The sequence below is a fragment of the Phocoena sinus genome, chromosome 5, assembly GCF_008692025.1.
Source record: "Phocoena sinus isolate mPhoSin1 chromosome 5, mPhoSin1.pri, whole genome shotgun sequence".
Lineage (NCBI taxonomy): Eukaryota > Metazoa > Chordata > Mammalia > Artiodactyla > Phocoenidae > Phocoena > Phocoena sinus.
In genome coordinates this window covers 36,215,839-36,240,260 of record NC_045767.1, presented here as the reverse complement: position 1 = coordinate 36,240,260, position 24,422 = coordinate 36,215,839, and the positions used below count along the sequence as shown (strand labels likewise).

General features: G+C 35.2%; 1 protein-coding gene across 8 annotated transcripts in view; it reads right to left on the bottom strand.

The window, feature by feature from the left end:
* Positions 1-24,422, bottom strand: part of CENPE (centromere protein E) — a 73,759-nt gene that overhangs the window by 16,918 nt on the left and 32,419 nt on the right. For 6 of the 8 annotated variants that reach the window (XM_032633363.1, XM_032633364.1, XM_032633356.1 and 3 more), the window contains 20 exons: positions 22,863-23,066; positions 20,756-20,914; positions 18,605-18,895; positions 18,321-18,479; positions 17,129-17,419; positions 15,606-15,890; positions 15,298-15,456; positions 14,786-15,073; positions 14,534-14,686; positions 14,073-14,357; positions 13,345-13,503; positions 12,893-13,174; positions 12,081-12,239; positions 11,109-11,399; positions 10,355-10,513; positions 7,788-7,895; positions 5,593-5,811; positions 3,214-3,411; positions 2,349-2,552; positions 54-272 (listed from right to left, as the gene is read on the bottom strand). In XM_032633363.1, coding sequence (XP_032489254.1) covers positions 54-272; positions 2,349-2,552; positions 3,214-3,411; positions 5,593-5,811; positions 7,788-7,895; positions 10,355-10,513; positions 11,109-11,399; positions 12,081-12,239; positions 12,893-13,174; positions 13,345-13,503; positions 14,073-14,357; positions 14,534-14,686; positions 14,786-15,073; positions 15,298-15,456; positions 15,606-15,890; positions 17,129-17,419; positions 18,321-18,479; positions 18,605-18,895; positions 20,756-20,914; positions 22,863-23,066 — 4,272 coding nt within the window. The remainder of the gene's footprint in view (positions 1-53; positions 273-2,348; positions 2,553-3,213; positions 3,412-5,592; positions 5,812-7,787; positions 7,896-10,354; positions 10,514-11,108; positions 11,400-12,080; positions 12,240-12,892; positions 13,175-13,344; positions 13,504-14,072; positions 14,358-14,533; positions 14,687-14,785; positions 15,074-15,297; positions 15,457-15,605; positions 15,891-17,128; positions 17,420-18,320; positions 18,480-18,604; positions 18,896-20,755; positions 20,915-22,862; positions 23,067-24,422) is intronic. The other 2 variants (XM_032633357.1, XM_032633361.1) reach the window with 2 other exon arrangements.

Below are 24,422 nucleotides of genomic sequence, written 5' to 3'. Positions count from 1 at the left end.
ATTTTTAAGTCTTTGATGAAGCTGCAAATTGAAAAACATAAGAAAGTACATACCTCTGTGGCTTGTTGTGTAGTTCTTGATGTAACATGAAGATTCTTATTGTCTTGTGTAGTAGGATTAACAAGGGCACCAGAGTTCAGGGAGATCTTCAAAGTTTGGTAGCTTTTAAACAGTTTTTCATTGTTCTCTTTCATTGATTTCAGATCACGTCCCCATTCTTTGGCTATGGTGGCATTTCTTTCTTCGAATTCTGTTGATTCATTCATTATAGCCTATAGGATAGTAAAAACACCATTATAGCTCTAAGATGAATTACATTAAAAAAAAAAATCCACTATGAAAATAATAGATTTCTAGGTCAAGGCATAGGCCAAAATTATTCAGAATATTCCAGAACAGCACTTTAAAAGGATGTGAACATTCTTTGTGGTTTGCATCAGTTCCTGAAATTTCAAACGATGTTGGATGTTGGTGATGAGAATAAAAGAATAAAGGCTGGAGAGCATTCGTGTTGATTTGCAAGATGATAATCTTACCTTATTAGATCAGTACTAATGTATGAAGAAGAATCCAAAGAATTGTGAAGGTTAAAGTTATTATGTATGTTATGACACATATCATGTCATATATAAACATTAACTGACATCTAATAGCAGAGCATAACCAATAAACTTAACAACAAGCTATTTTCATTCCAAACCTCAGTGGTTCCAGGGAAAATCATTCACTGACTTTTGGTAATTAATCTGAAAACCTTGTATTTCTGTGCAGGGAATAATGATCAACCAATGCCTTCTTTTACATCAAAGCCTAACTAACTCTGAAATTACTCATATCATCTTTTTACTTCCTAATTCCTAAGGGATGTACTTTTTTGCTCTCATCATGGACGCCTTATTGGTCTTACCTATAAATTTCTTTGTGGTTTTATGGCAATTCTGTCAGACTTGGATCCTAAATTAGCTGTGTTCTTGCTGGCATCCTGGACCCTCCATGGCTCTAGACTATGGACCTCCCACCATACAGAATTACCAGTTCCTTCTTTCAGGGTGCTGGAAGAAGCCACATATCCATGCTGATCCATGCTGATCCCCACAGCAGGAATCCCTATTTTCTTTTCTTTTCCTTTTTATTGAAGTATAATTGATTTACAAAGTTGTGTTAGTTTCAGGTGTACAGCAAAGTGATTCAGTTATACATACATATGTATCTTTTTTTCATATTCTTTTCCCTTATAGGTTATTACAAAATATTGAGTATAGTTCCCTGTGCTAAACAGTAGGACCTTGCTGAAGGAATCCCTACTTTCTAATCACAAACGGGCCCTCAACATTACAGAACAACTCAGAATTATATGGAAATTATCTTATCCAAACATCAATTATGCTTTTCTCCATTGACTGTGGACTTTTTTTTTAAAACAGCTCATTTACTATTTTGCTTGGGGTATCCAACAAATGGATGAACAATCCAGCCACAGGAAAACATTTTTTTTAAAACATTATCTATATTTCAATGTGATTTTAGTTTCCAGATGAAGTTAAAGTCTTTATCTGGAAATAACTACCCAAACACAGGAATATAAAACTAATATTAAAAGTTGTAATATTAATCCAGGTCCCTTTGTTCCAATTACATATAACAAGCAACTTTCTGATTATTGCATATTTTACTAGGTATATGAGATAGGGATTACTTCAGAAAGTAGAATGAATATTCTGAGCAGTGGAAAGTAAAACAAATCAATAAACTGGTAGTAAGCCATGTTGGTTCTTATGAATCTGTCCACTAGGGCTGATCACCTTGGGAACAATGATTACAAACCACATTTTTGAACATCAAAGTTGAAGGATCAGGGCATGTGACAGTGACACCACTGAGACAAAAAGCATGTGAGGCCTTATTAATAAAGCAGCTGGCTAGGCTTGTCCAGGGCTTTCCTACAGTTGTTGCCTGTAGCCCTGAAACAGGTTCATGTCTCACCTTGTCTGAGCCTACCTGGGGAAAAGGCTCAATTCCTACAGAAGCAGTGAGAAGTGAGAAAAGAAAGAGAATTGGAAGAGGATTCCGGATTCCACATCTGTGTGTAACAAACTGATTACTACACACCAAGACTTTGTTATCTTCTTTACAAGTATAAATATATATTTAATTATCCTAAGGAAGCATAATACATTAGAGGCAGAAGATGTTTTACACAGTCAATTTTTTTTCACAAAGCCTATACAAATAAATTTTAAGAAAATACTTAAAATTAAGTTGCTCTAAGTCTTTTTACAAATGAGGTATAAAAATTAAAGCAGACAACCACAAAAAGAATGAGGTAGCACAAGAAAATTACTACTTACAATTATTTTGTTATTATAGAAGTTATTCACTTGAAAAATACTATCAGTTTCTTTCTGGATGCCATTTTTAAGCTTTTCTATATCAAAATGAGCATTCAACCACTCTTCCAAAAACCGGGTCATTTCTTTTCTATTACTTAGTGCTTGCTGAAATTCAGTCTCTATGCTATGGCAATCACTTTCTGAAAAATCCTTGAGAATTTCCTGAGAAAAATAAGCATTGAATCACATGAACATTAGAAAAGCTTTAATCTAAGTATCATAAAAAGGGGAAAACACCTTACTGAACTCTTATTCTTAATATTTTGAAGTACTGTAAATATAATTCTAATTTAAAACTTTAGTTATTTGATAAAATTTTGGTGTATAGCCTATAATGGAGTCACGTCTACAAATCTGCATGTTAGAATTAAAATCCCTCAAAACTGTAAAACTGTGACTAATAATCACAAAATATGAATTGTTTCTGGATGTAGTTTTCTGTGCATAAAACAGGCTGTACATGGTTTTGGGAATTGAATGCCAGCCTCCTACTGCTGAGAGGGAGGACACTTCATGCAGAGTTGTAAGAAAAATGTTTCTGACTCCCAGTCACAGATCTAGGAAGTTTTAGAAGGCATTCGGAAACTTATTCTGGGGTTCCGTGAATTCCCACTTGATGCTATTACATCTATTTTCTGTATCTTTGGGGTTCTGAAAGGAGGCTAGACTATTACTTGGCACTCTTTACAACTGGCCAGCTGTCATTCTGCAACTGATTTTTAATTTTTGGTAAATAAAAATGACTCTAAACGTATGAAAAGGTACTATTCTACTTGATAAAAAGGCTTGAAATCTAATTAAACCCATTTTAAACAAATTGTACCTCAATATGCAGATCCATACTCTGGCTCAATTTGAGGTCCCTTGATTCTGTGGGCGGTACATCATAATCTTGTTGAAGGTGCTGTATTTTAATTAGCAGTTCATTTTGCTTTTCCACTTCATCAATAAAAGCCACTTCAAGTTTATTGATGGATTCATGTTGTTCTTCCTTTATCTTTGTAACATGGCTTAACACATACTTGCAGAAAAACATTAAACAAATTGGGAAATGAAACTTGTACCACATTTAGATGAAGTTTTAAACCCCTGAGACTATGAGGCAGGATGGTATCTCTTATTATCTATATCCTCTGGTAAGTGAGGGAGAAGGAAAGAGCCTCTCTCTATTCCCAATTTTCTCTTCCCAGCAACTTGGGAGAATAACTTCCAGGCCTCCATCTAGTTCCATATTTCTGACTTGCCCCTGGATATACCTCATGGATGCCCTACAGTTACCTCAAATTCAATAGATTTAAAATGAAAAAAATAAATAAATAAATAAAATGCACATGATTCCTTTCCCTAGAAACCCACCTTTGCCTATTTACCCCCCTTTTGCTTAATTGTGTCATCAATCACCCAGTTCCCAGCTAGATACCTGAGATTCATTTTCAACATCTTCTGCCTACCTTGATTGGGTAACCAAAATGGGTATGACATGTCCCAAGATTTACTTGTCAAGCATATTTAGATGTTTGGCTTTAAGGTGACAATATTTTTTTTTTTTTTTTTTTTTGCGGTACGCGGGCCTCTCCCATTGTGGAGCACAGGCTCTGGACACTGAGGCTCAGCGGCCACGGCTCACGGGCCCAGCCGCTCCGCAGCATGTGTGATCCTCCCGGACCAGGGCATGAACCCGTGTCCCCTGCATCGGCAGGCAGACTCTCAACCACTGCGCCACCAGGGAAGCCCAAGGTGACAATAATTTGAATGCCATATGCTTCACGGATCTCCTCAATAAGTTCTGGATATCTGATTGCCAGGGTTTATGGAAGAATATCAGGGCGTAAGGGGCAATTTACCTAGGAAGGGAAGATACCAGCTCCCTACTTCCTTAACATCCACCATTCCTTAACCCTTAAAATTTGGCCTTTTCCTTAACTACTCAACTAAAACTGCTCTGACAGATGTCACCAGTGAGCTCTATTATCAACAAATTGAGGAGATCTCTTCAGTCCACATTCTAGCTGACTGAAGCATCTGCCACTCTTGACTACTTAATCTTTGACGTACTCTCCTCCACTGACTTAAGTAATAGCACTGTTGCCTGCTTCTTTTCTGTCACTTTGACTTTCCTAACCTTGAACCCATGAGTTGCTCTTTTCTGCTACTGTCTCTTGGAGAACTATCTTTTCTGGAGTTTGGATCTTATCCGAACTTATTCCCAAACTCTTATTCCTCTATTATGTTTTCTGGGTGACCTTACACATGTTGTGCGATCTATCACCTATATGAATCCCAAATCTTTATCTTTAGTCCTGACTTTTCTCCTGACAAGCCTCAGACTCTTGACTAAATGCCTGCTTGGTCTCCCTTCTTAGACGTTCTGTCTTAGGTATCTCTCTCTACCTCAAAACATCTCAAACTAAACACCTAATCTCTTTTCCCTCTCTATCTCAGTTAATGGTACCACTCCCCACTAACTTGGCTAAACCCAAATTCTGGGACTCAATCTAAACTTCCCTCCTGTACCTCCACCACCGATCACACCAACTACTGTGTTAAGCTGCCAAATGTTTCTTTAACCTCGTCTGTGCTCTCCATTCCTATGAATCCTTCCCTAGCAGTAGTCGCTCATAATAGCTCATCTGGACCACTGTAACTGTCTCTTATCTCTTCTCTCTGCCACTAGGCTTATCCTCCACAAACTCATTTCTTCTTTGTCTGCAGTGAAGTATCTAAAATGATAATCTGATCATGCTACAGCCACCACCTTAAAATAAGTGTCCAATGGCTCTGCCTCATTTACAAAATGAACTCCAAGCTTTATCGTTTGAGTCTGTCTTCTACTACAGTCTTATCTTCTTTAACTTTTTATCTGGTATGTCATATAATCTAAACGTACTTCGGTCGCTACACTTATTACCTGTTTATATGTCTGCCTCACTCACTATGAGATCCCTGAGGTGTTATTCATGCTTGTCTCCTGAACACCTGGACAGTGCCTAGGCCCATAGGCAAAGCTCAGGTTTTGTTGAATAAACAGGTCCTAGGTGCACTCAGGATCTTGCACACACTGTTCTTAGCCCCACATAATCTTTAATTCAGGAGTAAATACACTAAACAAATATGTCAACTCTCAAAGCAGGACTGAAACACTAAAGTTTGTAATGGAAATTTATAGTGATATTTACAAAGATATTACTAAAAAAGATGGTACCTGAAGTTTCTTCATGACTCTATGAAATTCCATGGAACATCTTTGGTTTGCAGTGAGAAGTTTTTGAATTTGCTTGCTTTGTGGACATGGAAGTGCGAGGTTTGCTTTTACTCTAATTGAAAGCTCTTTTTGTGTTTCGATTTCCTTCTTCAAGTCAAGAGACAATCTATTTAAGCACTCATAATGATTATCCATCTCTGAGTATCTCTTAAGAAGCTCCTAAAGAAAATTAGAATTTATTCAATTTACCAATTCATTCTAATTTAACAAGAAATAGTCTCAGCCCTAGAATTGCAACAAAACTTAATTCTTTAATACTTTTTGTAGGAGAAAAATAAATTTTGACCTTTGTGTTTATAAACAAAAGCAAACTCTTATTGTTGATTTTGGATTATAGAAATTATTGTGGAAATTTAAAAGAATTTAAACAAATATAACAAAGAAAACCAGAAGCAACCATTGTTATCATTTTGCTGCATTTTCTTTTGGTCTTTTGAACATCCATGATTTGAAGGAGCATTTATTTACAAAGTCTGAAGAGAAATGTGAGTGAATTCAATCTAGTATGTATTGTAGCTCAAGGCTGAATGCTGGCCTCTATGTACAGAAGGCAGTGTAAGTGAGCAGATATGTGACTAAGAATCAAACTAGTTATATATGTCAACTTGGTGGAGCCTCTTCACATATTTCTATCATCTGCCTAGAATCCAAGTTTTCTAACCTTTTATCAGAGTTTGTGTTCAGGTTCTAGCTCTGCCACTTGCTGACTGAGGAAACACTGAGTCATTTTCACCACTACAAAATGAAGACTACAATAATTGCCACAAAGTTTTCTAGGGGATCAAATATTAAATAATATCTATATCTATGCAATCTATAAAATATATAGACATTATAGTTTAAAGGAAATAAAATTATATTTGTAAAAATGCTTCTACGCCCAAGTTTCACTTTGTCAGACCTGGTTTCAAACCCTGATTCTACTAATTTACTACCTATGTGACCTTGGGTAACCACAAAACTTCCTCTCTGAGCCTCAGTTTGTTTGCTTATAAATGGAACAATAAAACCCATCTCATGAGGTAAAGCACCCAGTACAGTGCCTGCATGTGGAAGACACTCAATGAGTCTAGGCCCACCAACACAAATGACGAGAGGCCAGGCAAGTGACCCCTTGGTCAGAGTACAGGTGGAAGAACACATTAAGTTCAAGTTGCTACAGTCATGTAATAAATAACATGTTTAGTTCAGGGTGTTAAATTATAAAAGGGGCTTCTGACAAGAACGAGCTCTCTTTTTTAGAATTTAAGGAAAAGCTAGATAGATGTTCAGTAATGTGGGATGTTGGAGGGGGGATTCTTCCTTTAGTCTTAGAATGAATCACATTATGGCATGGAGCAGCATTGTATGGTCATTCATTTGTACTTTTAAGAAACACATACCGAATGCTGATTCCTGTCAGGAAGTTTTCTAAGTGATATAGCCATAACCAACACAAAAAAGTTTTTAGGGACTTTGCATTCTAATAGGGGTGAGAGTAAATCCTGTTGGCTTTACCCTCAATATGTATTCAGAATCCAAACAGTTCTCACCAGTTCCGCTGCTGCCTCTTTGGGCTGAGCCACCATCACCTTTGCCTGGATTACTGAAATTAGTCTTTCAAATGGTCCTCCTGCTTCCACTCATTTTCAATAACATTCCTTTAAAATGTAACTCAGATCATGTCTCTCTGTACTCAAAATTGTCCAAGGGATTCTCCATCTTACTCACAGTAAAACCCAAAGTCCGCTTAAGGCCTCACAGCCTGCCTCTTCCCCATTAACTCCTGACCTCACTTCTAACTGGCTATCCTCCTTCTTGATGTTCCTGGAACCCACCAGGCAGGCTTCTGTCTCAGAAGCTTTCTACTTGCTGTTCCCTCTGCTTATACTGCTTTTTCCCTGTATACCTGTGTGGCTTGATCCTTTACCTTTTTCAGGTATTTGCTCAAATATCACCTTTCCAGTGAGGCCTGAAAATTACAAACTCCTCTGTTTTCTGTGTGTGGTGTATGCACGTATATATGTACACATATATATACTTGTACTAGATTATAAAGTTTAGAAAAATATTGAGCATTATCTATTCATTCCACATTAGGCCTTTGGAAGGGTATTACAAATAATCATTTGTAATATTAACAGGAGAGCACTTACTTTTATCCTGAAGCACTTTTCTCTCAGGCTTTCTATAAGGTGTTGGTTTCCATCACACAGTAATTTTTTTTCATATTTTACTACCTCTTCGTGGTTCTGTTGATTCTGCTTTGATACAAAGAAATAAGCAAGACTTCAGCTGTAACTATGTTAACATACAATGTCTAATCATATATTTTGATTACATTTTTATATCTTTTCAATAATGGAATTAAATATCACACATGTAACTCAAAAGCAATGTTAAAAATGCTCAGAAAATGAATAACAGTAACACTAAGTCTTATGCTGAGTGACCTCAACTCACTGGAAAAAGTGACCTCAACTCATTGGAAAACCTTCACATATTTTTTGAAGATAGGATTTGTTGCTTTACTATCTATAGTTGCACATTGGATTTTAGATATATCTCTGGTTCCTACTCTTCCAAATCTCTGTCTTAGAATCACTGCTGCCAACTCATATATGCTAGCAAAACCAAGTATACTACCTATGGTGTTCCAAGCTCTGTTCATATATTCTTTCCAGCACCTTGGAACAGAAAATTCATATCCTGTTTATATTTTGTATTTCTGATTAAAAGTGCAAAATAAAACATTGTTCAATAAATATTTGTTGAATGAATTAAGTCTATAAATTTAGTTAGAGCCCAATAAAGATGATTTCCAACTGTCTGAAATTTCTACTGAGATTACAAATGGTATTGCTTTCCATTTTATTATTTCTTTACTATGAGATAATGATGAACATGAGAATGGAATATGAAAATAAGATTTTTATAATTTCATACAATTTCTTATTTGTCTGAATTTTATAGAGGGATTCAGTTCAGTTCTTTAAGATATATGATTCTGAATATCTATAAATAGACATATTAGTAGAACTTCGTTTTTTATACTCATCTTGCTTTTCTTCCTTCTAACTTCACTAACAAGAGCCTATGTTTAAAACTCTATCGTGTAGAGGTAGAGAAATGAGATATTTAATCTTTTACAAATATTTCTCCACTGAGAATAATGTTATTTCCTGGTTTAAAAACCCTTTTAAAAAATACACTGAAGAAAACTGTCTGCTTTATTTAATAATTTTTTTCTTAAAATTAAAGAATTGAGAGGGGAGTTTGGGGGAGAATGGATACATGCACATGTATGGCTGAGTCCCTTTGCTGTGCACCTGAAAGTATCACAACATTGTTAATCGGATATACTCCAATAGAAAATAAAAAGTTAAAAAAAAAAAAGGTATTTTCTGAAAAACAAAAACATTAATTCGAAAAGATACATGCACCCTAATGTTTATAGCAGCATTATTTACAATTGCCCAGATATCGAAGCAACCCAAGTGTCCATCAACAGATGAACGGGTAAAGAAGATGTGGTGTATATATATATACACATACACATACACAATGGAATACTACTCAGCCATAGAAAAGAATGAAAATTTCCCATTTGCAACAACATGGATGGACTTCTAGGGTAATATGCTAAGTGAAATAAGTCAGACAGAGAAAGACAAATACTGTATGATATCACTTACATGTAGAATCTAAAAAATATAACAAACGAGTGAATGTAACAAAAAAGCAGCAGACTCACAGATATAGAGAACAAGCCAGTGGTTACCAGTGGGGAGAGGGAAGGGGGAAGGGACAATATAGGGGTAGGGGATTAAGAGGTACCAAACTATTACGTATGAAATAAGCTACCCGGATATACTGCATGACATGGGGAATAGGCAATATTTTATAATAACTATAAATGGAGTATAACCTTTAAAAATCGTGGATCACTATATTGTACACCTGTAACGTATAATATTGTACATCAACTATACTTCAATTAAAAAAAATGTTCTTACCAAAAAAAAAAAAAATAGTGGTAATATCTGAATAACATCATTTTGGCTTCTTTTAAAACTGTATTTTCTATTTGTGTGAAAAATTTTAATAGTTTCCCTCATTATTCTTTACTGTTTGTAGACGTTTCCAGGAAATATAAAACAAAACACTGTTACCCTTTCCAAGAAAGCTTGATTCTTACAAATAGCTACTAGATAGGGGAAGATTCTGAACTCTCTCTAGCTATCATTTCTCTCAATGTTTCTCTGAATTGGTCTCTTTCCATTTTGAGAGACTCTTTTATTCTCTTTAGCTCATCTCTTTCCTTAGCTACAATTCTTATTTCTTCAAGGCTTTCATACAGTTTCTTGGTCAAGTGTAAGTTATCCATTGCCACGTTTTGCACAGATAAATTTTGGGCGTAAAATTGCTTCTTCAATTGTTCCATTTCATTCACTTTTTTATGAGTTTTATTGACATCTTCTTCCATTCTAACAAGTTGAAGCTCTTTTCTCTGAAGTTCTGGTATCTTGACATAATTACAAAACAAGTTAGAATGCGAACAGAATTCCTTAAAGAAAGGAAAATAGTGTCTATATGTATATGTACATATAGTATAGTGCATGTACATATATATCTATATTGACATATCTGTATCTATGTCCTTTCTCATTCTATAAGTAATTTTGGGCACAGTTATTCCCCCAAAGAACAGAACAACACATACCTTTCTCGGTAATTCATCTTTTGACTTATTTAAATCCTTCTGAATATTTGAAATCTGAGGTGCCTTTTCTGAAACTCTCTCTCTGAATTTATCAATAGTTTCTTGGTGTTCTTTCAAATGCATATGGGCAATTTTTAGTTGCTCTTGTGTTTCCAGATCCTTTGTTATTAGAAGAAATTGAGAAATAAGATATAAAGGCACATTACCTTTTCTTAACAATGAACTAGTTAAACAAAATCTTAAAAAACACATGTTCATAGTTAAAAACAACCTCCATGCCACCCCCAAATTAGAACAGTACAGAAGGACATAAAGTACAAGTGCCTGTCCCTAGCCTCACCCATCGCAGTCCTGTCACACGCTGAACTCTGCCATTTATTTTTCAAATTTCATACCACTTGGACATCTTTCTAAATCAGTATCACAAAAAGAGTGTCCCATTCTTATGCTTAGTTTTCTACTATACAGACGAACACCACTTAGCCAGTGCCTTACTGGTAGATACTTGGATTGTTTCTGATTTTGTTCATCACAATGTTGTAGTGAATGCTGCTGTATTTCTGTCCAGATATGTGAATATATTGGTAGGATGAATTTCTACAAAAGTGCTGTAGCAAATGTATATGTTGATAATTTTTAAAATGCTATTGTCAAACTGCTTCCCTAAAAGGTTATAACATTCAAATTTTCACCAACAGTATCACTTATTTTCAAACTTCTTACAGTAAAAACAGGAAGAAAGAGCACAACTCACTCTAGCTATGGCTTCTTGCAGGTCTGCCTTGAGTAGGTCTCTCTCCAGTTTCAGAGTCTCTTCTACTCTCCTTAGGTTATCTCTTTCTTTAATTACAGATTTCATTTCTTCAAGGTTTTCATGAAGTTTCTGAGCCAAATTTAAGTTCTCCATTTCTATTTTATCCAGAGTTAAACTTTGGGCCTTGAATTCTTTCTTCAGTCGCTCTAGGCCACACATTTTTTTCTGTGTCTCACTAACCTCTTCTTTTAACTTAAAAAGTTGATGTTCATTTGCTTTAAGTTCTTGGACCTTAAGATAATCGTAACGTTAGGATTAGATGGCTTCTTAGGGAAGGATAAAGAATAGTTTCTAAGCCGATTAAGACAGTTTTCCTATGTCACTCATTAATATTCTTTGTAATTCCATACAGGATTTACTTTTTTTTGTGGTGTAATTTACATAACTACACACTAATCTTATGTGTATATGGCTCAACTACTCTTGACATATGTATACAGCTATGTAACTACAACTCAGATTAAAATACAACTCAGAGTTAATACAGAACACTTACTTACCTTACCATAAGGTTCCTATGTGCCCCTTCCTAGAACAAACCACTATTCTGACCTTTTTCATCCCAGATCAGTTTGCCTGCTTTTAAACTTATAAATCACAATGTATTTATCCGTTCTCCTGTTGATAGGCATTTGGGTAGTTTTCAGTTTTTTGCAATTATGACTGAAGTTGCTGTGAACACTCTTGTATGTCTTTACGTGGAAGTGTGCACTTTCTTCTCTTAGGTACATAGCCAAGGAGTGGAAATGCTGGGCCACAGGCAGGTATATGGTTCAGTGCTAGTAAAAGCTACCAAGCTGTTTTCTAACGTGGCTAAAGCATATTACATCCCTCAGGGATTTTAGGCATTACTTTTTATTCTAGGAAGAAATCAGGTATCCAAACATATAAGCGCCATGACCCCCTCAGTACCTTTTCTTGTAATTTAGCATTTGAATTTTCTAAATCCATTTGCATATTTGATATTTCTTCTGTCTTCTCACAAACAATCCTTCTGAGTTTATCAATAATTTCCTGGTGATCTTTCAGATGCACGTGAGCAATTCTTAGTTCCTCTTGTTTTCCAAGGTCCTTTATTATTAGAAAAAATTAAAAACCAATGACACAGCTTAATGTTAACTAGTATTTTCTTTTTAATGAAAGTGATACATTTTCTTAGTAAAAATAATACATTTCTTATTTCTTTCTAAGTTATCGGCTTCCCCTTCCCCTGTCCTCACCTCCCCACAATGTACTCCTATTTTGCAGAGGTAAACATGCTATACACATACTATTCTACAACTTGCATTTTCCCCTAAGAGTTATTTTGAGCTTCCAAATTAGAACATTCAAATCTATTTCATTTTTTTAAGGGTTGCACGTATCCTGACATATTGCTTATATCTACCCAGTTTCCTTGTGATAGACATTTAGGTTATTTCCTATTTTTTATCACAAATTGCTATAATGAACAACCTTATGGTATATGTGTGTGTGTGTTATGAATATACACACACATACATATTTTTCTTTACCTTAAAAATTGAGTAAGTGTACATGTAAAGTCCATGAAGAAAATGCTGGTTACAGAATTTAAAATTTTCAAAAATAATACCAAATTGCCTGCCTAAAAGGCTGTATCCTGTTACTTCTCACCAAAAGTACCACTCATTTCAAAGAAGGGTTCACTGATGTAAGGAAAACATCACATTAACTCGCTGGGAAGAGGAACGAGCATAACTTACTTTAGCTTTTGTTTCTCTGAGGATTTCACTGAGCTGGCCTTGCTCCATTTTGAGGGTTCGCTCCATTCTTCTTAGGTCATCTCTTTCCTTAGTAACAGATTTTATTTCTTCGAGGTTTTCTTGAAGTTTCTGAGTCAACCTTAACTTCTCTGTTTCTATGCTTTCCAGGGATGAATTCTGGGCCTCTAATTGCTTCTTCAACTGCTCTGTTTGATATGCATTTTCCCTGAGATCATTTTTTACCTTAAGAAGTTGACGTTCCTTCTCCTGAAGTTCTTGGATCTTGAGATAATCATACAATAAGTTAGGATATAGATAGATATAGAGAAAAAGCTAATAGTTTCTAAATTGAATACGTAAGTCTCTATGTATATTAGGCTAACTGATATCCTGTTTCATAACACAAAAGACTTGATTCAAACTCTCAGTTACTTAGATATTAGTAGAAATACCTGTGCTTTTAAGGCAGTATTTGTGTTTTCTAAAGCCTTTTGAATATTTGATATTTCATCTGTCTTCTCTGAAACAAGTCCTCTGAGTTTATCGATGGTTTCTTGGTGCTCTTTCAGATTCATTTGGGCAATTCTTAGTTCCTCTTGATTTTCCAAGTCCTTTATCATTAGAGAAAGAAAAATAGTACGTTCAGAATAATACAATTCAACCGTGTGTAGAAAGGTACAGGGTAAGAAGTAAAAATTCCCCCCTCCTTAGGCCTCCCAGTTCTCACCCTCTAAATGACTTTTAGATGTCAATATATTCTAGATACACTACTCTGTATAACGTAACGCTTCTCTCTATCAGGATACTTCCAAATCAGCTCTGTCTTATTCTTTACCTGTGGGTTGGTATTCCATGGTCTGAATGTGCTGTATTGATTCAACCAGTCTCTACTAATGGACAGTTAGAATTTTTCCTGTTTTGGGGTTTGCTTTATTTTGTTATTGCAACTTGTACAAATATCTGCACAGTTGTGCTAATGTGTGTGGGATGAACAGCAATAACTGGACTTTTTGGGTCAATGCATACACTTATTGAAAACTTTGGAAGATATTATCATATATCCATCCCTCCAGCCTTCCCCAAGATTGGACCAATTTTACAACCTCACCAACTCTATCAACCATGGCTCTTTTAGGACACGATGTCGTATTTACTAGTTGGGGGAAAGATGGTAACTCACTCTAATTGTGGTTTCTCTTAGGTTTTCCTTGAGCTGGTCTATCTCTACTTTGAGAGTCTCCTCCACACTCCTAAGGTCATCTCTTTCTTTTGTAACAGATCTTACTTCTTCAAGATTTTCATGGAGTCTCTGAGTTAACCTTATGTTCTCCAATTCTGTATGTTCCAGGGTTGACTTTTGGGCCTCAAGTTGCTTCTTCAAGTTTCCCATTTCACATATTTTTTCCTGAGTCTCACTGACATCTTTCATCTTAAGAAGTTGATGTTCTTCTTGAAGTTCTTGAATCTGAGAAAATCATAAAACAAGTTATGACATAGACGGAAAATTTTAGGAAAAAGAACTGTCTCTAAAATTAAGGTAATCATCTTTACATTTTAGTCTAACATATGTATTATTTTCTTCCATAAGGGATATGACGAACACAATAATCAGATGTCATTTTTCAACTTAACAAGACCTACCTTTGCCTGTAATTCAGTATCTGAAATTTCTAAGTCTCTCTGAATATTTGCTCCTTGATCTGTCTTCTCTGAACTATTCCTTGTATTAATGGTTTCTTGGTACTCCTTCAGAAGAATGTAAGTAGCTTTTAGTTCCTCTTTGATTTTCTGTCCCTTTATGATTGGAGGAAAATTAATCAAACTTAGTAGTGAACATCATCATCACTTTAACACTACTTTTATATCCAAAAACATTATAAGAGGGAAACTTACTTCAGCTACAATTTCTTTAATGTTTTCTTTGAGTTGGTCTCTTTCCTTTTGAAGGACTTCCTGCACCCTTTCCAGATCATCTCTTTCCTTAATTATGGTTTTTATTTCTTCTTGACTTGCCTGAAGTTTCTCAGTCAACTTGAGCCTCTCGCTTTCTATTCTTTGTAGTGATGAATCTTTGGCTTTGAGATGTTCCTTTAACTGTTCCAGTTCACTCATTTTTTCCTGAGTTTCACTGCTTTCTTTTATGGTAATCAATTGTTTCTGTTTCTCATGAAGCTCTTGGGTCTTAAAAATAATAATAAAATAAGATAATAGCCAAAAATATACTTATGTGCGCGCACACATAAAAACGTGTGTTTATATATGTATATATATGTGTATGTATATTTTTTAAGGAAAAAAATCCAGTATGCTTTCTAAAACAATTTAGGAGGTAAACAGTAGTCTTTGTAATCCAGTTAGCTACCTCCCTTAAGTTTTCTCCCACTGTTCCTTTACTCCCAATTTACCTTTTTCTGTAATTCATCATTTGTTGTTTCTAATTCCTGTTGAATGCTTGATATTTCAGTTTCCCTCTCTGAAAGATCCACTCTCAATTTACCAATAGTTTCCTCCTGTTCTCTTAGGCGACAATGAGCAACTTCAAGTTCCTCTTTGGTTTCTAGGTGCTTCATTATTAAAGGAAATTGCAAGAAATTTATGAAAACGTTATAACCATTACACTGTAACTAATTCCTTTCCCCAAAGGTTTAGTTTTTACCAAGATATTTGCTTACAGAATACTAAGCACACACACACGAAAAAGGATGAAACCTACTTTAGCTGCCACTTCTCTTATGTTTTCTTGGAGTTGGTTCCTTTCAGATTGAAGAACTTCTTGTAGCCTCTGTAGGTCATCTCTCTCCTTAGCTATAGATTTCACTTCGTCATGACTTTCTTGAAGTCTCTTAGACCACTCAAGCTTTTCCATTTCTAGTCTTAGTAGTGCTGAGTCTTTGACTTTGAATTGCTCCTTCAATTGCTCCATCTCACTCATTATTTTCTTAGTCTCATTGTCTTTTTCTTTCATATGGAAGGACTGTTCCTCTTGAGATGCTTGAATCTTAAGAGGATCATAAAACAATACAGTTGGTGCCTAGAGATACTTTATTTTATTTTAGGGGAAAAGAAACAAGGATACTTTCTAAAACAATTAAGTCAGGGATTCAACAGCTCATTTACAGAACAATATTTCCACTCACCCACTCTTCCATTGTTCAGATATTTAACACATTTATTGAGTACTCATTGTGTTGTCAGTATCCTATTAGAGATTGGAGATGAAATGGGAAATGACACTTTACACGATCTGCCTTTTTGAGACTTACGCACTTTAGAAGGAAAGATACATATTATACCAGATCTTACCAAACAGAGGTGCTGGGTTCTTTCAGGCTACCAGTGGCAAACCTAACCTATTGTGAGTGCTTAGGAAGGGCTTCCTAGGGGATGGAAAGCTTCAGTGGAGATCTAAAAGATGAGAGCACTTGTTAGGCAAAGAGGACTATGGAAATACTATAGGAAGGGAGACCAGAACATCTGAAAGCCATGAGATGCAGAAGAGCAACAGACTAGAGTTGCTGGAGCACAATAAGCAGGAGGAAGAGTGAGATGAAACAGGGCGAGAAACCCGCAAGGTCTGGGATCTAGGGTCTCAAAGGTCACGTGAAGAAGCACGCTGGTGTGTATTTCAAGAGCAATGAGAAGTTATTAAAAGGTTTTAAGAAGAAAAGATCACTTGGGCCAGAAAGGGGAATGAATTAGAGAAGTATGATATGAATGGGGAGACCAGGTAGGACGCTATTGCACAAAGCCAGAGAGAGGTAATTGTGACTTGGATTAGGGTATCAGCAATATGGAGAAAAGAGTGGGAGGATTTCACACACAGGTACACACCTTAAAATCAACAAGGTTTTGTTCTTGTATTACAGAGTGAGTGGGGAGGGAGGGATAGTAGTAGGAATGATTCCCAGATTTCTGACTGGATCAGTGAGGAAGATGGTAATGCGTTATGGGATGCTGGGGAAATAGGTTTAAACAAGGGAAGAAAACAGTGTTTTTGACTTTTTCCTTTCCTGTAATTTAACACTGCTTTTTCTAAATCATTTTGAATATTTAAGAAAACAACTCATTTTCCATAGTTTCTTAGTATTTATGAGCAATTTTTAGTTGTTCTGTTTCCAATCACTTCATAATTAAGTGACATTTAAAGAAAGTTGGTAGGAACATTACAAATGTCATTTTTCCCAAAGAGTTATTTATTAAACACTTATTAAAATGGGAGGAAAGGATGAAACTTACTTTAGTCAAAGTTTCTCTAATTTCTTCTTTCAGTTGGTCACATTCAACCTGAAGTGCTTCTTTTGTCATTTTAAGATCGTCTCTTTCCTTAGTGAGAGATTTTATTTCTTCGTGACTTTCTTGAAGTTTTTCAGTCAACCTGAGACTTTCCATTTCTACACTTGCCAGTGTTTTTGAATCCTTGGTTTTGGATCGTTCTTTCAATAGCTCTGGTTCATCCATTGTTTCCTGAATATCACTGACTTCTTTCACATTAGCAAGTAGCTCCTGTTCCTCATGAAGCACTGGGACCTTATGATATTCATAAAATACCAAGGTTACTATCTAGAGAGTGTTATCATAATTTTTTAAAGGGAAAAGATGAGGCTACTTTCCGTAGCAATGAAAGTGATTTTGAAGCTTCGTGGCCTACCATGGACCACAAACTCCTATTTATTCATTTTCTCTTGATTCCTACTCAAGCTATTATTCATGACTTTTCTGCTAGTAATAGTCTGTCATAATTGTTTTTTATCCCCAGCTTACATCCACAGTACACTTTACCAACAAATTATCAATCTGGTCAGTTGCATGCTTCATTTCTATACCAGTTCCCAAATGCAACAGGAGAAAAATCAGAATTGAGCAGATTCGATCTCAATAAATGAATGGCCCTCATTCTCAGATGAATTCTAATGCTACTTCACAAATTTGTTATGTGTATAGATTGATTCCCCTTTCCATGATCACTAGTGGTACCACGTAGCTTTGCATAGCATATTTCTGCATTTATCATACTGGAATTGAGAGATTTTTTTATATGCCTATATTGGGGAAAAAGAACCATGTCTTATTCATATCCACAGTCTCAATGCTTGGCACATAGTAGGCTTTTAACATAGGTTGGTCCAGTTACCCCAATGTTTCATTTTCTTCATAGCATTTGCTATTATCTAAAATTATCCTGTTCATTTGATTGCTTATTTATTGAAAACTCTTTCCACTACAAAGTAAGTTCTATGATCACAGAGATTTTTGTCCACCTTGTTCCCATTTTATTTCTATAATCCAGGACTGTACCTGCTACATTAGACACTCAACAACTACTACCCAATAAATGAATGAACCATAACTCAGTCACTACCTACTGCTTATTTTTCTTTCAGAGAAAGAAAGGAAGAGGGGACAAGGAGCAAAGGAAGAAAAGACAAACCTTTTCTTGCAATTCAGTATTGGATTTTTCTAAGTTCTTCTGAATATTTATTATTTGAGCTGTCTTCTCACAAATGTTCCTTCTTAGTTCTTCAACAGTTTCTTGGTGCTCTTTTAGAAGCATGTGGGCCACTTTTAGTTCTTCTTTTGTTTCTAGACCCTTTATTAGCAAGTTAAATTTAAAGAATAATTGTAATAACATCATCCCAACATTGCCTCCCCCTTTCCAACTGACTCAGTTTTTAAAGAAACATTTAATAGATGAAAGAAAAGGGTATGACTTACTGTAGCTTCAATTTCTCTTATGTGTCCTTTAAGCTTATTTCTTTCTATTTCAAATGACTCCTGTAATTCCTTTAGATCATTTCTTTCTTTGGTTATGAATTTCATTTCCTCAGAATTTTCATGAAGTTTCTGAACCAACTCTAGCCTCTCAATTTTTATATGTTCCAATGTTAATTCTTGGTTCTTTAGTTCATTCTTTAAATTTTCCATCTCATTCATCTTTTTCTGAACCTCGGTCATCTCTTCTTGTACACTAAGAAGTTGTTGCTGTTTTTCTTGGAGTTGTTGGCTCTTAAGAAATATAGTTTTTATAATTACCATTTTGCCTATATCCTCCTAAAATTCTTAAGTAAAATGTACTTTGCCAAACTGAAATAATCATTATCATAGCCCTGCCTACTACTCCAGTATAAACAGACAAGTAACACTAAAAGTAAAGTAACCTTTTAGATAGTGCTTACAGTGGGTCAAATAGGGTCCCACCCCAAATTCAAGTCTGTCCATACTCTGAGAATGTGATCTTCTTTGAAAACAGGGTTTTTGCAGATGTAATTACTTAAGGACTGAGAAGAAATATTCCTGGGTTAAGGTGGGCCCTAAATCCAATGAGAGGGTCCTTATAAGAGACAGAAAATGATACACAGAGACACAGAGAAGGTCATAGGTAGATGGAGGCAGAGATTGGAGAGATGCGGCTACAAGCCAAGGGTACCACGGACAGCTGGGAGTCAAGGACAGGAAGAGGCAAGAAAGGATTCTTCCTTAGAGCCTTCAGAGGGAGCTTGGTCACCAGCATCTTGATTTTGAACTTCTAAGAGCCAGAATTGTGAAAAAATAAATTTCTGTTGTTTAAAGCCATCAAGTTTATGGTAATTTGATACAGAAGCCCTAGGAAACTAACAGAGTGTCACTAGGTTAATCAAAGAAGTAAAGTGAAAATGAGAAAAATTTAAAAAGAGACTAAATATGCAGATATAACTGCCAAGTAACTATAATTCCACTTCTCCTAAAAACTTGAATAATTTACTTTCATTCCCAATAAGGTCCATATGGGGTGGCCCAAACAAACAATGAGGCATTAACTTTTACATAAATTTACTGATTTCACTTATTTAGGAGGAATATGAAATAGATGTAAGGTTTTAATATATTCAGTTAAGTTATAGTAAAAAGGATAAGAATTAAGAGAACCCACATTAGGAAAAAAAAATACAGAAGCACAATGGAAATCACAATATATTATCTATAATGCATGTGGCACTACTCCTAGAATATACAGAAAGATCTTGGTGGGTGCATTTTAGAATTACTTGGGGAGTACAATTGTTACAAGGGTCTTAGCTCTTCTATAAATTTTACAATAGCACCTTATTGTAAATATCTAAGAGATGGTAATACAGTCATCCCCTGGTATCCATGAATCCCTGTGGATACCAGAATTGGTGGATGTGGTTCCACCAATTGAATTGGTGGTTCAAGTCCCTTATATAAAATGACATAGTATTTGCATATAACCTAAGCACACCCTCCAGTATACTTTAACTCATCTCTAGATTACTTATAATACTGAATACAATATAAATGCTACGTAAATAGTTGTAAATACTATGTAAATAGTTGCCTGTGTGTGGCAAAATTCACGTTAAACATTTTGGAATTTTCTGGAATTTTTTCCCCCTGAATATTTTTGATCAGTGGTTGGTTGAATCCATGGATGCAGAATGTGCAGATATGGAGGGCCAACTGTAGAGATAAATTTTACATTTTAGAGAATAACTAATATATCTCTATAAGGGCATAATCTTTGTTTTGTTGACTAATGTATCTCAAGAGCCCAGAACAGTGCCTGGCCCATGGTGGTACTGTATGAATGTATAGTACTTGATGAATGAATATATCAAATGATTCGTTTAGATGAATGAAGGCCCCCTCTCTCATTTAAAGACTAAAAAAATATAATCCTCACAAAGGATGTTAGTTAACATCTCAGTAGGAGTTGAAATTGTCCAAAATATTAGCACTAAGATCTGTTCATTGGCAAGGTATGTATTATTTCTGGAATTTAGGTCTGCTGGAACCAAATTTATTACAAAAAAAAAAAAAAAAAGTTTAGTCAGAAAAAATGACCAGGAATATAACTTAAAAAATCACCTTTTCCTTCAGCTTTTCTTCAACTTCTGCCAGTTTTTCACAGGTCCTAGAAAGCTCTTCTTCTTTCTTTATGGTATGGCTCTTTTCTTGTGCAACTATCTCTTGTTGCTTTTTAAGTTCATTTCCAAGAATTCTTAATTCTTCCTGGTTTTCAATGGTCTAGAATTTAAAAAAAAGCTGAGATTAAAATACTAGCTTACATTTATGAAATCAGGTAAAAATCAGCATTTGCCTTAGCCTGAAAATGAAGAAGAAATCATGGCAAACTACGTTGGAAAAGACTAATTAAAAAAAGAGTCTTAACTTAATCATATAAAGGTCAAGAATCTGCTTTTTTAATACTGTTTATTGCTCATCTTACATTCTTATCATGAGAATTAGAACTGGATTTTGTATTCTGTCATGAGAGGCTTGCTCATTTTCTACCCCTAAGCCAAAAGAGACTTTCTAAGCTTTTGTTGACAACAGATGATATATGAGACATATATATATATATGTGTGTATATATGGTTATGGGCTTTTCATATGTTGGAATGACTTTGTTTTTTTTTTTTTTTGCGGTACGCGGGCCTCTCACTGTTGTGGTCTCTCCTGTTGCGGAGCATAGGCTCCAGAGGCGCAGGCTCAGCGGCCATGGCTCACGGGCCCAGCCGCTCCGCGGCATGTGGGATCTTCCCAGACCGGGGCATGAACCCGTGTCCCCTGCATCGGCAGGAGGACTCTCAACCACTGCACCACTAGGGAAGCCCATGACTTTGGTTTTATACATTGCTTAATAGCAAGCTCAAAATGGCAGCATCCTTTGCTAGCATAAAGTGGGTTAATCCTAGTTACTAAGCTTAAACAGTGACTTTCTCAAGTATCAATATCACAAAAACATCACAAGCCAGAGACTGAGAAACAAATATGACTTTTGTCTGTATTCTTATTTACATTCAGCAATTTTAACCAAACAGACAATCCCAAGGAACATGGAAAACTGCACAAAAGGTCAGGTTCTACTGTGATCCATAGCAAACTTCTCAAAATATTAATTTCAATCTAGACACATTATATTGTCCCTAAATTTAGAAACAAAAAATAAAGTAGGTTTGAAAATATTGGCAAACATTAACAACAAATAACTAAAAGTGAAATAAAAAAATTACAACAGCGTAAATAGAAGAGAAACATTTAGGAACAACTTTAACAAAATATGGAAAAGACCTGTGCACTGAAATCTATAACACATCACTGAGACAACAGATAATTTATAGAAAGATACACAATGGCCAATAAGCCATTTCATGCTAATAAGCATGAACAGATGCTCAATATCTTTAGTCATTAGGGAAAGGCAAGTGAAAACAATAAGGTACACACCCAATAGAATGGCCAAAATTAAAAACACTGATACTATGAAGTGTTGGTGAGGATGTGGAGCCCTCAGTATTCTCTTAATTTGCTGATGGGAATGTAAAATGGTACAAACTACTTTGGAAATCAGTCTAGGAAATTTTCATCAAGTTAAATATACATCTACCTATGAGCCAGCTATTCCATTTAGATAGTTACCCTAGAGAAATAAAAAAAAAAAATATGTTCACAGAAAGATCTGTATATGAATGTTTATAGCATCTTTATTCAAAATAGCCAAATAGTGGAGATAACTTAAATTTCTACCAATAGGATAAAGTCTAAACAAATTGTGGCCTGTTCATATGATGGAACACTACCCAGCGATAAGCAGGAGAGAAGAAAGAAGACACAAAAGAGTCTATGCTGTGTGATTCTATTTGTATGACATTCTAGAAGGGAAAGGCAAGTGAAAACAATGTGATTAAGTGATTAAGGTAAAAAAAAAAAAGGACAGTGACTATATGGGGCAGAGAGTAAGATTAGGATCAAATAGATCAGAACTCAAGGGAACTTTTTGGGGTGATGGAAATATTCCATATCTTGACTCAGGTGGAAGGTACACAAGTAGAGACATTTGTCAAAAGTCATCAGACTATGCTCTTGCATCAGATACATTTATTGCATGTAAATTATACCTCAATAAAGTTGGAAAAATCTAAAATGTACAAAGACAAAACTGTATTGCTAATTATACAGTGCTAAATCCTACCATTTCAATGCTTTCCCTTAGGTCAGTCTTCAGTTGTTCCTTTTCTGCTGTAATACTCTCTAACATTTGTTGCAGTTCATTTTTCTCCTGTATTAAAGAAGATATCTTTCTCTGTTGCTCAATTAGCTCATTATCCTCAACATCTGCAATCAGTGCTTGGGTTTTTCTGGCTTCCAAATTTTGTTTTTTATCTATGCCAACCATCTAAAATATAAATACATTAAAGAATTTCTTAGTTAATAATAATTTTAATAATAATAAAAATAGCCAACATATATTACTTATTATGTACTAGGCACTCTTTTGATATATTGACACGTTTAATCATCACTATAACCATATGAGGTAGGTACTAGTATTATCTCCATTTGACGGATGAGGAAACAATACCAGGGAGGATAGGTCACTTGCCCCAGGTCACCCAGGGAAGAATAACCAGATTTTGAATCCAATAGTCTGGCTCCAGAGTGTGTGCTCTTGTGCCTGTCCACTGATAAGAACCACCTGGACAGCTATAGATAATTAACAATTATCTTCACGTATGATGGGTTAACCTGACTTTATGAAAAAGTAAGCCGCCTTGAACTCTATCACTTTATTTTTTTTCTTAAAAGCTGGAAATCATTCCCTAGCCCCTATTCCCAATTAATCTTTATTTTCAGAGGTAGTCATACTCACCAAAGCTGGAGCTTTATTACATGTAGAGGGCAAAATAATTTTGGTAGAAATATATCTCACATTATAATAGCATAATTCATCTTTTCTTAATATACAATTTTCATTTACTGCTTAAGAAAAGCATGTTATATAAATTCATTTATCCATAAATAAGGCTTAACCAAAGGTAACTTAAAATGTGAACTCCTTGGTAAAAGGAGATAAAAACTGACATTACAATTGTTGGCATGAAATTAGAGTGTCACTATATAACCTTATAGTAGCCCAATAAATACATTCAGTTCCATACTGGCCACATATGTTTTAAAAAGTTTTTATAGTAATCTATAAGTAACATTAGAAAAAAATTTGAAAAATAAAGAGAAAAAAATGTCATCCAGTGTCACCAACACAACCACTATTAGAGTTCTAAAATATTTCATTCCAGTTTTTTCCATTAACTTTTTTTAAAACATAGCCATCATAATTAATTTACATATATAGGATTCAATTTAGCTTTTCTTTTTTTTTTTTTTAACATCTTTATCTTTTTCACTTAGATCATATGCAGTTTCCCATACTGCTATGTAATCTTCAAATTAGTATTTTTAGTAGTTGCTCTATTCTCTGAAGTGGATATGGACAAACCATATTTTGTTTAGTTAACCTCTTAGTGTTGGCAATATTCATGAGCTTCTGACAATGGTGCACACAGAGCTAACTACTGGGTTGGCCAAAAAGTTCGTTTGGTCAATGAATACATTGTTCAATACATTTCTTGGTGAAAATGAAAAATGTGTCTTTTATTTTTACTTAAAATCAAACGAACTTTTTGGCCAACCCAATACACGAGGTGGGGAACATATAGGCTTTGGGAGCAGTTTGTCAGATATTATAATTCAG